Source organism: Psittacula echo, assembly GCF_963264785.1.
Source record: "Psittacula echo genome assembly, chromosome: 9".
In the NCBI taxonomy this organism is placed as follows: Eukaryota; Metazoa; Chordata; class Aves; order Psittaciformes; family Psittacidae; genus Psittacula; species Psittacula echo.
Window position 1 is genome coordinate 14614686 of NC_137745.1, and position 15101 is coordinate 14629786.

At 36.7% G+C, this 15101-nt stretch overlaps 1 protein-coding gene across 40 annotated transcripts in view; it reads right to left on the bottom strand.

The window, feature by feature from the left end:
• The window catches only part of SLMAP (sarcolemma associated protein), an 84311-nt gene that overhangs the window by 66639 nt on the left and 2571 nt on the right, over window positions 1-15101 (bottom strand). Inside the window, exons 1-2 of one of the 40 annotated variants that reach the window (XM_080625841.1) lie at window positions 1022-1275; window positions 245-675 (exon numbers count right to left, since the gene is read on the bottom strand). The exons of 37 other annotated variants lie outside the window; for them this stretch is intronic. Coding sequence is in view for 1 of the 3 variants with exons in the window: in XM_080625827.1 (XP_080481953.1) it covers window positions 11170-11247 (78 nt within the window). In the remaining 2 variants the exon portion in view is untranslated. Of the gene's footprint in view, window positions 1-244; window positions 676-1021; window positions 1276-2811; window positions 2832-11169; window positions 12226-15101 lie in introns of those variants that run through there. 2 more of the 40 variants (XM_080625827.1, XM_080625842.1) reach the window with 2 other exon arrangements.

The following is a 15101-nucleotide window of genomic DNA, read 5'->3' on the forward strand; positions in this document are numbered from 1 at the left end:
AAACATAGATCAGTAACAGCTCTCCTGTGAATATTCAGCATCTCCAGTGAATATTCACAGATCCATGTGAATATTCACTGAAAATACATAACCTAGCAGATACAGGCAACAAGAAAAGGGTAAGACCTTCTTACACAAAAGCACCTTTTCATACTGCTCCTGTTAGTAGGTAGGAATTAAGTTTGCCTACCACACACTTCACAAGAAGGAAATAAGTCCTCCTACTATTTGATCTTAAAATTACCTCTTTCCTCTGTTGCCACCTGACAGCAGTTCCTAGGGGCTGAAGAAGCAGCTGTGGGTTAGATATTCTTAAATGGCAGACTGCAGCAGTTCCTGGAAAGTCAGTACGCACGACCTCAGTCTTTACATCTCTCTTGGCTTTACTGAATAGCACATTCCTTAAAAGCACGCATTTTCTCCCATCTAAGTTTTGGGAAGTGTCAGGAGTCAGCTCTCTTTCTTCTCCAAGTGTTTCAACTATTTTTCATCCTAACAATTTCCTTCTTTTGCATCAGGTCTATGCTGTGGAGCAATAGCGTTTCACAGTGAACCCAACTGTAGGAAAGACACTATGCAGCGCACGGAGCTGTTCCACTCTCCCAAACATCTGCTTTAAGAGTTGCACCACAGCACATCTCCAGCTTCCTCCCTATTTATATGCTCTGGTTTCTTCTGGAAAAGAAAAAAACCAAAACTGTACACGTGAAGAATGGAGTGTAGACCGGTTCCCTTCCACCACGCAACTGCAACATGTGCAAAGCACATAAAAGGCTAGTACTAGAAGCACACCACAGAGTAGCCTGTAGTTTAGTTTCAAGAGAGGGTACCTTAAAATCAAAGGGGTGCTGCATTTCCAGATACACACAAATACATAATTTAATTGTTAATAAGCTCTCATGGGACAAAACCTGTATTTTTATTATATTTGCTTATTCCATGGCTTGTTTTTCTGTTTCTTAAAATGAGGCTCAAGTCAGATAAAATAAACATGTTCTGTTAACCATGGTCCCTCACTTACCTTGTTAAACTGCACTTTTCATACTTAATTCAAAGCTGACAACTTGAGCAGCTTATGTACCTACTGACTGCACAAACAGGATGGGCTGACAACTTCCAGACCTCCAATACATCCACTGAACCAGTGTCAACAAGAGATAATTCAAAGCATGACACGCTATCATCAACCACCACCCAGCAACGTTCGCCTTCTCTTTTTCTCAACAGTTTTATAACCTCAGTGTTTCTTCACAGGCACAAACATTGATGTTTTCTTCACTTCCCTTTGAAAGGTTTAGCTTGAAAATTTAAATAGCAGAAACAGTAAATTAGTAAACAGAAATGTGTAAACCACATCAATAGTTGAGTAACAAAGTACAGCAGAAAAATCCCAAGATAACAAACACCAATATTATTCTGACAGAAAAACAGTAGGCATTTCAAACCACCTGAACCTAATCTTTTATTCCTAACTATTCTATTGATACCTAAATTATATTGCATAAAATAATTTACAAACAAACTGTTACCATGTCAGAAAGTCCATCTGGATTTTATCAGTCGCTCATATATACAATAGCAAATGTGCAAAGTACTAATTCAATGTTCATTTATTACTTTAAGAGAAAACAACAATCACTGACACAAAGCAAGTCACTCAACAGTAATATTCCATGATAAGTTGCAACAGAAGTATTCTTGCACAGTTTCTTACGATAGAATGCAACACATTTACTTCTTTGCCAGTCAGACAATAATAACTGTAAAACTTCACTCAGGAACAACCATCACCTTCTATTCTTTTATTCCTCTTTTTCTAAAGGTTTACCAACTGTGCATGATTTAAAAACATTTCGCTCTGTAACCCAGAATAAAGCATACCCACAGTGAGTCAATCAATCAACTGGAACCTCAATACCACTTAAACTGCAATAGATTCCTGCTTATCTTCTCTCAGTTTGATGTGCAGCACAAATTCAACTGAAAATTCAATGCATATTGCAACAACACCAAACAACCTTTAAAAACAAAATAACCCCCACAAAAAAACCCAACAAAAACCACAAGAAAAAAACCACCAACTTGATTCAACTAAATAATTTAACAAAGAAAATAAAAATTACTACCACTGATTTTTAAAGAAAATCACTAGAACTTTTGCATTCCACAGCTATAAGGAGTAATCACTGTGTGAGTTCAAGGACACAAACATTCATCTCTATTTGGTATCAACCACAATACAAACTGAATTTCGTCATGAAGCAACACACTCAAAACAAGATTACGTACACAGTAAGCTATTTTAGCTGCAACAGTATCAAGTAAATGAACATAAGTAGTTCCACTCTAATATTTAGAATCATAAACCAAAACCACAGCAGCAAACTAACATCCCACGCTCTCACTAGCAAGTCACAAAATAACCCTTAAAAGAACCCTATTTCCAAACAGGTGAAGTGGTAAACAATTAAGTCTCAAATATGGCAGAGAGACAGGATACTCCTCACTCCAGCAGTCTTCTACAAAGAGATAAAACTATTTTCCCTAAAATGTTTCACTGAAGATGACGTGTCTTCCAATTATATGAGTAGTTCCATGAAAAACTCTGTCTGATCAAGAAATAGTTATTTTGCTATAATTGAAGCTCATTACAACTGCCATTTCTGCGTTGCTCATACCGATGGCTCTTTTTAACATTAAGAATATTTTGACAGAACTTAACAAATTAAGCTGAGAGAAGCATGCATTTTAAAAAACGGAACATTCACACAGCAGACAACACAGAAAATTTTCAAGGCAAAGCTTTGTTACCTTAAATGATAATTTTAACCTTTACGATGATTTTTCAACAGCTCTTCAAGCACCTATGCTTAATGGTACAAGTAAACCTAAAAAGGAGAAGTGGTAATACATGTTTCCTGTTGGTTCTTCTATTTTTTTTTAAAGAGCAACTTGCAATCTAAAGTGTGTAACTGTGACTTCAATTGTTCCTAAATTTCTAATAACCTCTTAATATTCTCTTTTGTATCAGTTCATCCACTGGAAACATCACTTGTCTTGTTTCTACCCTTTCCTCAGAGAATTTCCAATGCAATCAGTCTCCATGGTATTTTTACTGCTCAGTGCTCTTCTCACATGATTTTTTTATCCCCAATACTGTAAAATTATGTATGCCTCAGTGCTAATATGAAGCTCACCTCTACTGTTCTCCTGACCATACAGATGTGCTTCAAGCCCTCCACAGTACCTAAGCACCTGCAGACCACCTTTAAATATGGGTAGCAGGCTCAAATCGGAGAAAGGTCGCTCAAGAACTGATTTCCTCTACTTAGAAGGAATGAGACACACAATCAGAAGTTTATTCCAGCCTTTCATCTTATGCCTCTTTCCCCTAATTTTCTTCTCTCCAGCCCCTAAAATCACTTAGGTGTGGCTGGCCCATGACACTTGGACACTTGCCCACATGACCCACTTGAACAGAAGATGAGGAATCATAGGTGCTACTAAAGAAGGCTGGGAATCTTGTCTTTCTTACTTTGCAGAAGTGGCAGTAGTAAGACGAAGGTGGAAACCAGAATAACAATGACTTTCAACATGCCTGAAAAAAAATGTTAACACTTTATTTTATAAAGAACAGTCATCCATGGTCTATTTCCAGAACTTGAAGTCGTAACACTTGAGAAAAACAACTCAAGTATTTAAATTAGAATGCTTTCAAAACTTGTAAGTTTGGCTTAATACACTATTAGCATATTAAACAACATTTTAATTATTATAACTCAGACATTTAAATGATAATACCCTTAATATGCCTCAAGTGTAGGCAGGTATTTAAGTGTTTTGTACTTAAACAAGCTGCATTTAACTGAATTTACCACTTCTGATTATATAAAATAAATATACAAGATATTCCTCCCATCACAACAATCCTTCAAGCAAGGTCATACAGTTCTTTTTAAAGGCTTGTTTACCAAAGCAGATAAACTTTCTCCTCCCTAAGATGCCAGTAAACGATGCTCACACTTCAAAGGCTACACTAAAAAGGTAACCTCTAGTACCTCTTTCAATTGCTCAAAAATTCAATGCATCACATCAGGGAACTAATCTCCACCAGCCTAAATTCCCACAGCATATGCATAAACCAAGTTGTTAAAAAGGTCCTCAGAGCTACTCATGCACACAACTAAAAAATCTGCACTCCTGGCCAACTGTATGAGCAAATGCAGTGCGTCTAACACCTGTCTGATTTGTGAGAATGTATTACTGGTGTTCTTTTCTTCCACTAACATGGGATATTTCATCAAGAAATATGCAAACAGTGAGAAATTCTAGTGCAATCAGAAGTTCCGTTAATAACTACCCTAGTATTTCACATGCACAGTGAACTTAAAAGAAGACCATGAAAGGAACAATGGGGAAAACAAACAAACAAACAACTGGAAGATCAGTAGCAGGATGGTCCCACATATCCACTGCAGCATCTCTAGCTTTACGGGAAGGGAACTCCAGAGAATGAATTAAAAGGGTCAAAAATTTTAAGAGGAAAAACTGAATTGGCCCATTTTTCATACTCAACTCAGAAGTCACTAAAATACTTTCTATTTTCCTAGTAATTACACAGCCACTGGTATTATTAAGATTGCAAAAAGCTGGCTCCTTCCTATGTTCCAAATATTTGTTTTGCTTGTGTGTTCATTTCACCATGTTAGCTCAGACTTCAACTAGAACTTTCCAGAAGTTGCAACTTCTCTTCAGATTGAAGAGTCTACTCATAGAAAACAAATTACCTCTTTCTGGGGGGGATTCCTACTCATGTTTCCACTCTCTCATCCATTAAATATAACCAGGTTTAACCAGCTGTGTCTGTAAACGTAATAGTTAAGTCCCAAGACAAAAACCATTTTCTGTCCATATATAATCACAGATTCTCATTCTAAAATGGATCCTGCTGTAAAAGCTCTTTACTCCAATACAATTCCTCACTGAAATAGCATTTACTGATTTGTTAGTACAGCCCCCAAACAGGTTGTGCTGACATATTACTAATTCTAATGAACAGCCTGGAACTCAGATAATAGTTATCTGTATGTGTAGCCTTAGCTTTTAGCTACAGACTAAACCAAAGTCCTTAAGTGTTTGCCACAGACTTGGACATTCACACTCGGGCAGTTACTGTTACACCAAGTCACTTGGTAAGCCACTGAATCTTTATCAGCTGTAAGAATGTTTAGTTCTAGCACAATCCAGTAACAGAAATGTCAAAAATATGATGAGATGCAAATGCCTCAATTCTGGAAGGTCAGCTGTTCCTTTCCTTTTCTTCTTAAGCAGATGGTCATGATACAAGTTCTCGGATTTTATTCCAGTTTAAGGAAAGGCAAAAGAGATTCAGATCACCAAACATTTATTCCATAATTACAAAGTAACTCGTAGTTTTAGCACTAATGGAGAAATCTTGGTTGCATCATGTCTCAGCAAACAGCTTTAACCCTGATGGTATCAGCAAAGTATTCTTATTACTAGCAGCAATGACCTCATTAAACATCACCAGGCAAGAGCTCCCTTTTGGATGCAGATAATGGACTTCGCAATTTTAGATCACTAAAACATTATATGAACCATCAACTTTGAGCACTGGCAGCAATTAAACAGCACTTTTAGACAGCACAGCTGGGACTTGGCCCACAGCTACAACAGTCCCATGAAAAAAAAGTAATACTTAGGACACCATGAGCGTAAGCGCAGCAGCCAAATAAAATTACCCCTTTCCCAAATGTCCACAAGTATAAGCAAGCATTGACTTATTTGTTAGTTCTTAAATTCTTCTACTGTCCGAAAACTTTTGGTCTGGACAGGACAGAATGTTTCCACTCACCTTTGCTCACCTGTATAAAACCTGTCTAAAGCAGTATTTAAAGCACAACAATGTAACATACTCTAGATTTAATCCGAAGCACAACACTAGCAGGCAGATCCAGCCACTGACATAATGTTAGAGGATTACAGGTACCCTAGCATTAGACTGAAAACCACATCTTCATAAAACGTTTTAATGATACTACAATGCAATTACTTTGGTAAATCTCAGGAAATACAAAACAGCAATTATAAAGGAAGATGTGTTTTATAGTTTAAACTTGCCATACACATCAAAGAGAGTACACGTTACAGATCTCAATTCACAGACTAGTCATCCAGATCCTTTAATATTAGTTTATAAAACTTACATCATCATCTAAAATTCATCCAGCAACACCTAACCTGGGTAGGCTCAACATAAAGCTATGTGGGAAAGGGAAGAAGAAAATTGAGCACGTTTTCATTTGATCAGCCAGGGGAGACAAAACAAAACCTCACCTATATGCACATCTGCACACAAAACTGTCCAACTACAGGTACATTTACCCAGGCTGTGAAGCAGACAAAATCCCAGAACAGGATAACCTAAAGAGCCCACAGGAATGCCATTTGGATGTCTCAGAGCAATCTAAAGAAAGCAGGACAGCTGTGTTGGTGCAGTGTTCTACCAAACTTAACCTTCCCAAGCGCACTTCTGGAACATGGGGGTCAGAGCAAGTTAACATGCAGCTGAAGTGTAGATGTGCATTAAATTTATCGGGAGGCAATATTCTGCAGCAGAATGTATGTATAACCTGTACTGATTTCAATAGCCAAGGTAGCACGTGTACACAGATTCCAAAACAAAAAACGAGTTCTGAGATAAAGCTGTCCATGTGTGTCAGTGCAGTGCGTTTGTTCAAGTACAAAAACCACCAAAAGCGTTTTCCCTTCTGTTTACATGAAAGTTAAAAATTATCCAAACACTGCACACATTGTTTTAACTTTCTAATGAACAGATTTGCAAGTTTAACTAAAAATCAGGATGACACCATGGGTAAAGAGCAATGAAACAGGCTTTGAAATATTCACATGCCTATGTTCTAGATAACATATTATTAATATAATGGCAGCCTATCAGTTCTTTAATTGCACAGGAAGGACTGTTCATAAACCAGATCATTAGCCTTCAATGTCACAGACAATATTTATATACCTACCAAAAGCCCTGCTTAAACCACAACCAGTAGCTTTACCTAATCTCAACTAGTTACACAGATTGCAAATATAAACACTCCCCTTCGATGACAATTCGTATTCCCGGCTTTCTTGTACAACTGTTAGAATGTGCAGTCTAGGAAAAGTCCTAAAAGAGGAAGATAGAAAAAAAAAAACATAATTTCCCCTTTCAGTTCTTAAAAAGGAAGTAGCGGTTGAGAGCTGTAAGTGAAAGCGCTGTATTATTTCTACTTCTATGGAATTAGGGGCGGAACTAGGAATATTCTTACGTGTTTAATTTGCTGCTTCTTGTCCCCCAGGTAAATTTTAAAAGCATTTCTACAGGCCACACTTTGCTGGTAATTTTAAGTTATGCTATAAAAAGTACTCCACGTGTTTTGTAAAACTAAATCATACACACATCACACACACACTGGAAGTTAAGAACATAACTTAAAACAAATAGCGACACAAGCTAGCCTACATAGCTAATATACCTGATCCAGTCCTCAGAAGCTTATTTGTTGGTAGAGATCAATTCTGTACCCAAAATTCTATTCCAAGTCCATACACAACATAAACAGACCTGCTGTGGTGCAGAGGATTGAACTGGATGATCTGCAGAGGCCCAAACCAACCTAACTTATCCTCTGACAGTACACCCATGTCCTAGAATGTGGCTGTCCTCATTCATAGTATTGTAACATCCCTCAAAGTAGATACCACCCTAACTATACGTAATAACTTAACAGTTCTGGAATCCATAGACACAAAAGAAACTTCATCAAACTTCCTTTTCTATCTGTAATAATATATGATATATTGACTCCACATAGTCTTAAAAATCCTCTGGCATTCACCAAGAGGAATCCCTGTAATGATAGCAAGAAAACAAGAAGCTGCAATTACCTACAGAGATCAAAGACCTGAAAAAATAGTTTTGGCTGCAGAAAGGATTCTTTCACAACCAGATATAAAATACAAAGCTTTTTTTTCTAATAACAAAACTAAAATGTGAAGGATTACAAAGAATTCACTATACCTCCTAAAAGCTTTAAGATTCTTCAATCACCTGGGAACAGTAAGTGTAAGCTAGAAGCCCAGCTCTGCAAAACCAAGAGACCCAGCTTCAAGAAAAACAATTAAAAAATAGAAAGCAAGGCAGAATCATCAAAATCTGCTGGCGGAGTGGGGGAAGAAAGGGCAAGTTAAACAAGGAAAAAAAACCCTTACAGAACATTAATAATATTGCATCAGAAACATCAAAGTTCTAGAAAAATCTATGTTTAAACTTATTCTTGCTCAACACCCAGAAAAGGAACAACTCTGAAAAAGCGCCAGTTAAGAGCAAAACCTGCCATATCAGATAAGACTAATGGCACACTCAAACAGCAGCAGCCAGCACCAAGTGACTTCAAAAGAACTTGCCATACACATTCCTATTTGGCCCATAACAGTGTGCTAGTTCTTTTATTTGAAACATAAGAATTTCTATACCTGCCTTTAAAAAGTTTATTACTCAATACACAGTTACAAACATCCACAACTCTTGTATCTTAAGGTCTATTTTTATGGAAGAACCATTACAACTGTAATTATGAGAATATACAGCATTAACAACTCGTTCTTAGTTTTCTCTTCAATTGCCTCTTAATATGAGAACAAAAGGTCACTTGCTTCTCATATCTCAGACTTTGCATGTTTCCTACATTGAAGTATTTCTGTCAATAAATGGAAGTATTTTTGTCAATAAATATTTTCAACACATTTGAATTACCGTATGAAAATCAAAACTGAACAAGATGTTCCATCGGGGACAAGCCTACGTTAACAGTAGCACAACACTATCAATATTTTTATATTTGGTTACAAATTCTCATTGTTTTACACTGTTAGACTATTTGCGATTGAGACCATCTCATCATCAATTTTTCAGCCTTCAGTGACTGGTTAGTGTTATTTTATAACCTAAAAAGTTCTAAGAAGAGCACGTATTTCCCTCCAGTATACAGTGTATTTCAACTATTAATACTGAAATACTCCATAGTTTTGCAAAGATACTACAAATTCCTCATGCCCTTAACTACCCCGACTAATCCCAGTACTTTTTACATTTTTATAAAAGTAAAAAAACCTGCTAGCATCTTCTGTGGTTTTCCACTCAACCACATTGTTACTACAAATTTTGAATTTTCTATTATAAGCCTTCTGGAGGTTCATCATTTATTTATACTTTTAAGACTGAAATAAACTTTTAAGACACTGCTCAATTACATACATGTGTCCCTGGTACAAAGCAACACAAAAATCGTATCCAATTAAGTGTCTGGCTCCAGGACAATGCTTTTCCTTTTCAAAAAGGAAACCGCTCTGGGCCTCTGGCAGACAGATACGTCTTCTTGCTTAAGATGATTCAGTTCAATCCATCTCTCTGCCTTAAGTTCCCACCCCTAAAGCAGACTGAAAAAAGCTTGTCCACGTTCAACAAAAATGTGACAATACTGTAAGCCTACTTCCAACAACTCTGCTACAAGCAGCAATGTTTCTGGAAGGAAAGACAAGCTGGGAACATTAATGCATTGGCACAGCAAGATTCAACAAAACTCAGAGCTCTTAGATAATCCAAACTCTCAGCAAGTGAGCAACATTAACAGGAAGCAATTATTGATGTGATTCAAAAGGAAATCCAGAGACAACAATCAATCACATAATTTTGCAGCAACAGCCTGTAAAATTGCTAGCTTTAGGGAAGGAGATGGCATTTTTCCTCCCCTTTCACTTGCCAGGTTCTACAAAATAATAATTTTCACTTTATCTGGTCTATTAAAAGAAATTACAAAAAAACCAAAATGCATCAAATCGCTTAAGTATTTGTCTACACATTTTGCAGTTTTAGCTAGATCAGATTTAGATCAACACAACGAAGCAGAACACTGACACAGTTAGGTCATTACTAACCCACATGGCCATTTGCAGCATAAATTTGATTACTTTTATTAAATTAATCAACAACCAAAACTGTTCAAATTAAAATATGAGAGGACAAAACCAAATCAAAAGTATTTCTCCAATGCAATGTAAATCCACCTGCAAACAATCAACAGATTGCCACAACCAACATATGAAATAAAAGAAAAAGTAAAAAAGAACTTTATGGAATGAAAGTACATCAGGAAAGCAAGGTTTTACATTTATAAGCATGAGACCAGGAGCAAACCCAAACCATTCCTTTAGAGACAAAAGGAAAACACATTTTCTGGCCTTCATTGCTGCTAAGTAACCCGATTCATCTGAGGTTTGTAAGAATTTATTGCAAATACAAAAGGGATTTTTGCTTGTTTTTAAAGCCTAATCAATGCGTTGGTGTTCCTGGCTCAAGATAGATGCATCATGACTGCAACGGGTCAGCTCCAAGAATTACAGTATTAGCTCTGCAGCAGCAGCTCTAGATGGTATCCCTGCAGGGAAATCCTTGTCAGCAGTAACTTACCTCTACAATAAATGGCTACCAGCACTCCTGCACTGGGTCCTAAAAGCACGGCGGTGAAGTCTGCTGAAAGCAAGAGCTCCCTACCTCATACTACTCTTATGATCAGCATAAGGTTGGATAGTTCATGCAGGGTGAAAAGCACTTACATAAAAATATTAACAGTTGTATGTAAGGGCTGGCTGACATCACTCTCTTGCCAAAAGCATCTAAGCCCTGAAATTTCACCTTCGCACATTGTATCGGATCCCAGGTCAGTCTCCCAGAGCACTTGGAACAGACATTCAACATTTGGAAGATAAAGTGTTTCCTCTATGCTTACACTGCAGACTGCAAGCGTACAACAACATCAGAAATACTAAAAAGTAAAACATTTGTTCAGCTCTCAAAGACAACAGTCCAAACAGAAAGCTGAAAAGATATACTAGAGAAAAATAAATAACAGACATAGTATGTACCTAAAGAACGCTACTGATACATGAGAAATTAAGTATCTTTTGCATAGATCAGCGCCAAATAGCGCAAGAATTTCTATAAGAAACAGCAGGAAAAAAATCTCCTATTAAAATCCTGAAACCCCAAATACCATTTCTCATTAAATTTTGTAAGATAGATTTACTAAGTACCTCTGAACAAACAGGATGTCCAGAGAAGATGTCCTGTAGTTCTCTAATCTTGCCAAATTCTTGATCCGCACAAAACATTCCATGTAATATTAAGTGAACAACATATTCCCTATTCACAAATTCTTTCTCTTCTTTCTTTCTTTCATGGTCAATACACTTTTATATATAATATAAATAATACACTTTTGTAGAATGCAGCAAGAAAAGAAAGCATGTAATCTTTCAACTCCTGTTTATCAATATAATTCTCGCACTGGTGGTCCAAAATTGGATGCAGTATCATAGACACGATATAATAAGCTGCAAGAAGTTCTTCTTTTCCAAGTGCAGAACTTCACATCTGTCCTTGTTCAGACTTCTGAGGTTCCTGTCTGCCCTGGTCATTCAGCAAGGCCAGGTCCCCCTGGATGGCAGCCCTGCCCTTGAGCATATCAACTCGTTCCCCACCACACCAACATTCCCATCTTCAAACTTGACTAAAGTGTACTTCATGTCCTTCAGATCACTGATAAAAATGTTTAATGTCACAAGTTATAATACAAATTCTTGTAGTATTCTGCTTGAAGCCAGCACTCAGGTAAAGAAATTCTACCACTGAGCGTGATCCTCAAACCAGTTTTGTTTTACTCATCTAATTGTCCGTACACCCTGACTGCAGTGCCCAGCATGGAAAGCAGTCAAAGCCCTGCTAAAGGCAGGGTAAATAGCGTGTACTGCTCTTCCTTACCCTTAAATCTATTTATTTTATCATACAAAGGCAATTGGACTCAGACACGATTTATCCCTGCTAAATCCATACTGGCCATTACCAAATTATTTTCTTCATGTGCTTAGAAAAATGTCCCAAGACTTGTTCCATGATTTTCCTAGAAATTCAAATAAAGCTAGTCAGTCTGTCATTCTCTGGCCATACACCTTCGGGGCTGTTGTTTTGAGGTGTTGGGTTTTGGTTTGTTGGTTGGTTGGTTTCTTTAAACAGGGGTTGTCTTCTTTAAAGAGGGGTGGTGCTCCCTGCAGAAAGTATTCAGTCACACTTCTATCTCACGTATTTTAAGCCTGAAAGCCATAAAGCACAGCCTTAATAAACTTCATTTACTATGATGTGGACTGTTTGTCTTTCAGTTTACTAGTTAGCATTTCTGTAACCAAGATACTATAAACGTGCTCAACTCAATTCATACCCACTTTGAATTAAATGAAAACAAGAGTATTAGATACCATCTTAAAACAAAAAACTCACGCCTACACATATTTTTTTTCAGATACTAAAAATGACCAGTTATTTGGAGTCCTTTTGGTCTAAGAAAATACTTCATTTCTCACACAGTTTCTCAGCGCCTTCAGTAAACTATGGCAACACATTCTCTATAAAAGGTACTTAAAATTAGCCACTCACAACAACCTAAGGCACTGAATAATTCCTATTTTTGAAAGCCTGGATATCTGTCGGAAACTTCAGGTTTCTACAAAAAGCCTTCACATCTGCCAGAAGCATTTCAGCCTGGGAAGTCACATACAAATTCTCAAGGGTTTTCGACTTATTTTTTAAAAACCAAACCAAACGGAACAAGCAAACCTTTAAGATTTCAATTAAGCAGCTTTTACAGAGCTTCTCCAGTGATAAAAGCTGAACAAACACATTTAGATTTTCTGAACTATAGCCCATTTTTTCTTTTGCTTTGATTAGCACTTTTTGGAACACTCCATGCTCAGCACAACATCCACTTCCTACGTATTTAGTGACTCACTTTTTCAGGCATCTCTTAAGAAGATTCATTAACTTCTAATTGCTTAAATCAAATCAATTTGAAGCATAAGCTTTTAATGTTATTGTTGTATTAAAAATCCACAAGAATATATTACAGTTTCTACAAACATAAGCAAAGAGAGGCACTACACTGGTTATAGAAGTATTACTAAGCATCTCCATCTCCTTCCACCTTTATCTTACATATTTTTAGGCTTGCATATAATATTAAAAATGTTTTAATAAGCAAACTCAATTTTAAATATCTGCTTTTAATTGCTATTTACTGGTGATCTTCAAGACTCAGACTACTTTTATCCTTAATAATGCTGGTGTTACATAGACATTATCTCCTTTGGGCACAAAACTTTTTCCATGCATAATGAAAGTGCCTTTATATAAAGTAAACATTAACATCTTTCAACTGTAAGCAACATGTAATCTTCCACTTGGTCTATTTATGTGACATTAATTCAGCTTAAGCCTACTTCTGCCTCAAAAGAACCCCTGTATACTAGTTTCCTTGCCACTGCTTACTGATGCTCCCTCTCTTCAGTGTCTGCCCTTCTTTACAAACTTCTTTACATGCTGACAAACATGTTTACAGACTATGTAGTAAACAGGATCACTCACGTGATTCTCTAAAACAAAACAAACAAAACTCCAAACCCTCAAGAAAAATAAAAAAAGAAAAGAGTGTAACTGAAGGCAGCTCAAGAGGCAGAACAGAGCCCTGGACTGAGTGACTGGGAATGCCAGAAACTGGTATTGCCAGCAAAGTCCACAACTCATGAAACCACAGTCCTAGATCATTCAAGAACTATTTTGAATTACTTCAAGGTTTCTCTCTGTTACTAAATTAACATTTCAAGGTCTGTTATCTTTTATAAAACCCAGAATTGATAAGAATCCTGCATATGAGCTCCTAAGAAATGCTCGGAAACACTGTGGTATCAAGAATTTATGCAGGTTTAAGTACAGGTCATTGATAGATTCCTAAATGAGATGCATATATCAGAAGTTCTGTAAACAATAATAATAAATGTTCCTGCATGCAAATGTCTTGGCATAGTTTTACATTTTTGTTTGTACTTTGAAAACACCACAAACCTCTTTAAAGTTAAAATTGACAATTAAGCCTGTATTTACCAATATCTTCTACCTCCCTTTTCACAACAGCATTTTATATCTATTATCTCTAAGGATGCATTTTTCCCTCCCCTTCAACCATCTCATAATTTACCATTCAGATACCCAACGAGACGAAAACCTAAACAGTACTGCCACGAAACAAACACAGAATCCAAAATCCTCTATACTGCTGTATGGAGAATTAGAGGCCTTAAATGTTTTATAGTACCACAACATCTAACACGCAAACTTCACAGTAGTGTATTCCTATGCACTTAAACCCACTCCGCAGTTGATCACTATGGCTACTCATCCAGACATCCACCTGGGCAATTTCCAGCAAGACCCTCACCAAATCTTCACATGACAGTATCCTCTTACTCACTACGACCAAGTTGCTATTTTGGATCAGCTAGATAAAATGAGTAAGCATATAATTTTTTTGACCTATGCTGAAAAGTCAAAGCTAACTAAAACTTAAAAACAAACTAGAACCTCCACAGCTGATTGTCTTTTAAGGTTGTCTATTAGTTAACAGATTTGCTAAACACTCAATGCTTTGTCAAATTAACCATCTTTAACATGGCTAGACTATTTGTAACCATAGTAGAGCACATGGGGGTCTTAAAATCTTTATGGATCATAAGGAATGTTGATAAAAAGCTATAGACATAAAGCTTTTTAATTTAACAATAGTACAATAAATTGAGACACTTTACCTCGTAAACAAGAAATATTAAAAACTAAGCTTAAACTGAAAATATTTCACGCATTCAGTTTTCTAAAGTGCTCAAGAACACACATCACGTATACAACAGAGCCAAAACAACACACTTCATGAAACATTAATACAGATAGCAGTTTGCACAATTACGTGCAGGTAACTTGAAAGCCATGCCATAACCCATCCTTAAGAAATCAAATGCTTGTCTTGTCCCATCATGCCCAAGCATTGCATAACATAGGAGAGCTAACAATGGAAGGTTTAAGAGCTTTGACTGCATTATACTGTTCCTCATGCTGTGTCATATTACTAAAAAACACTGTGTTAATT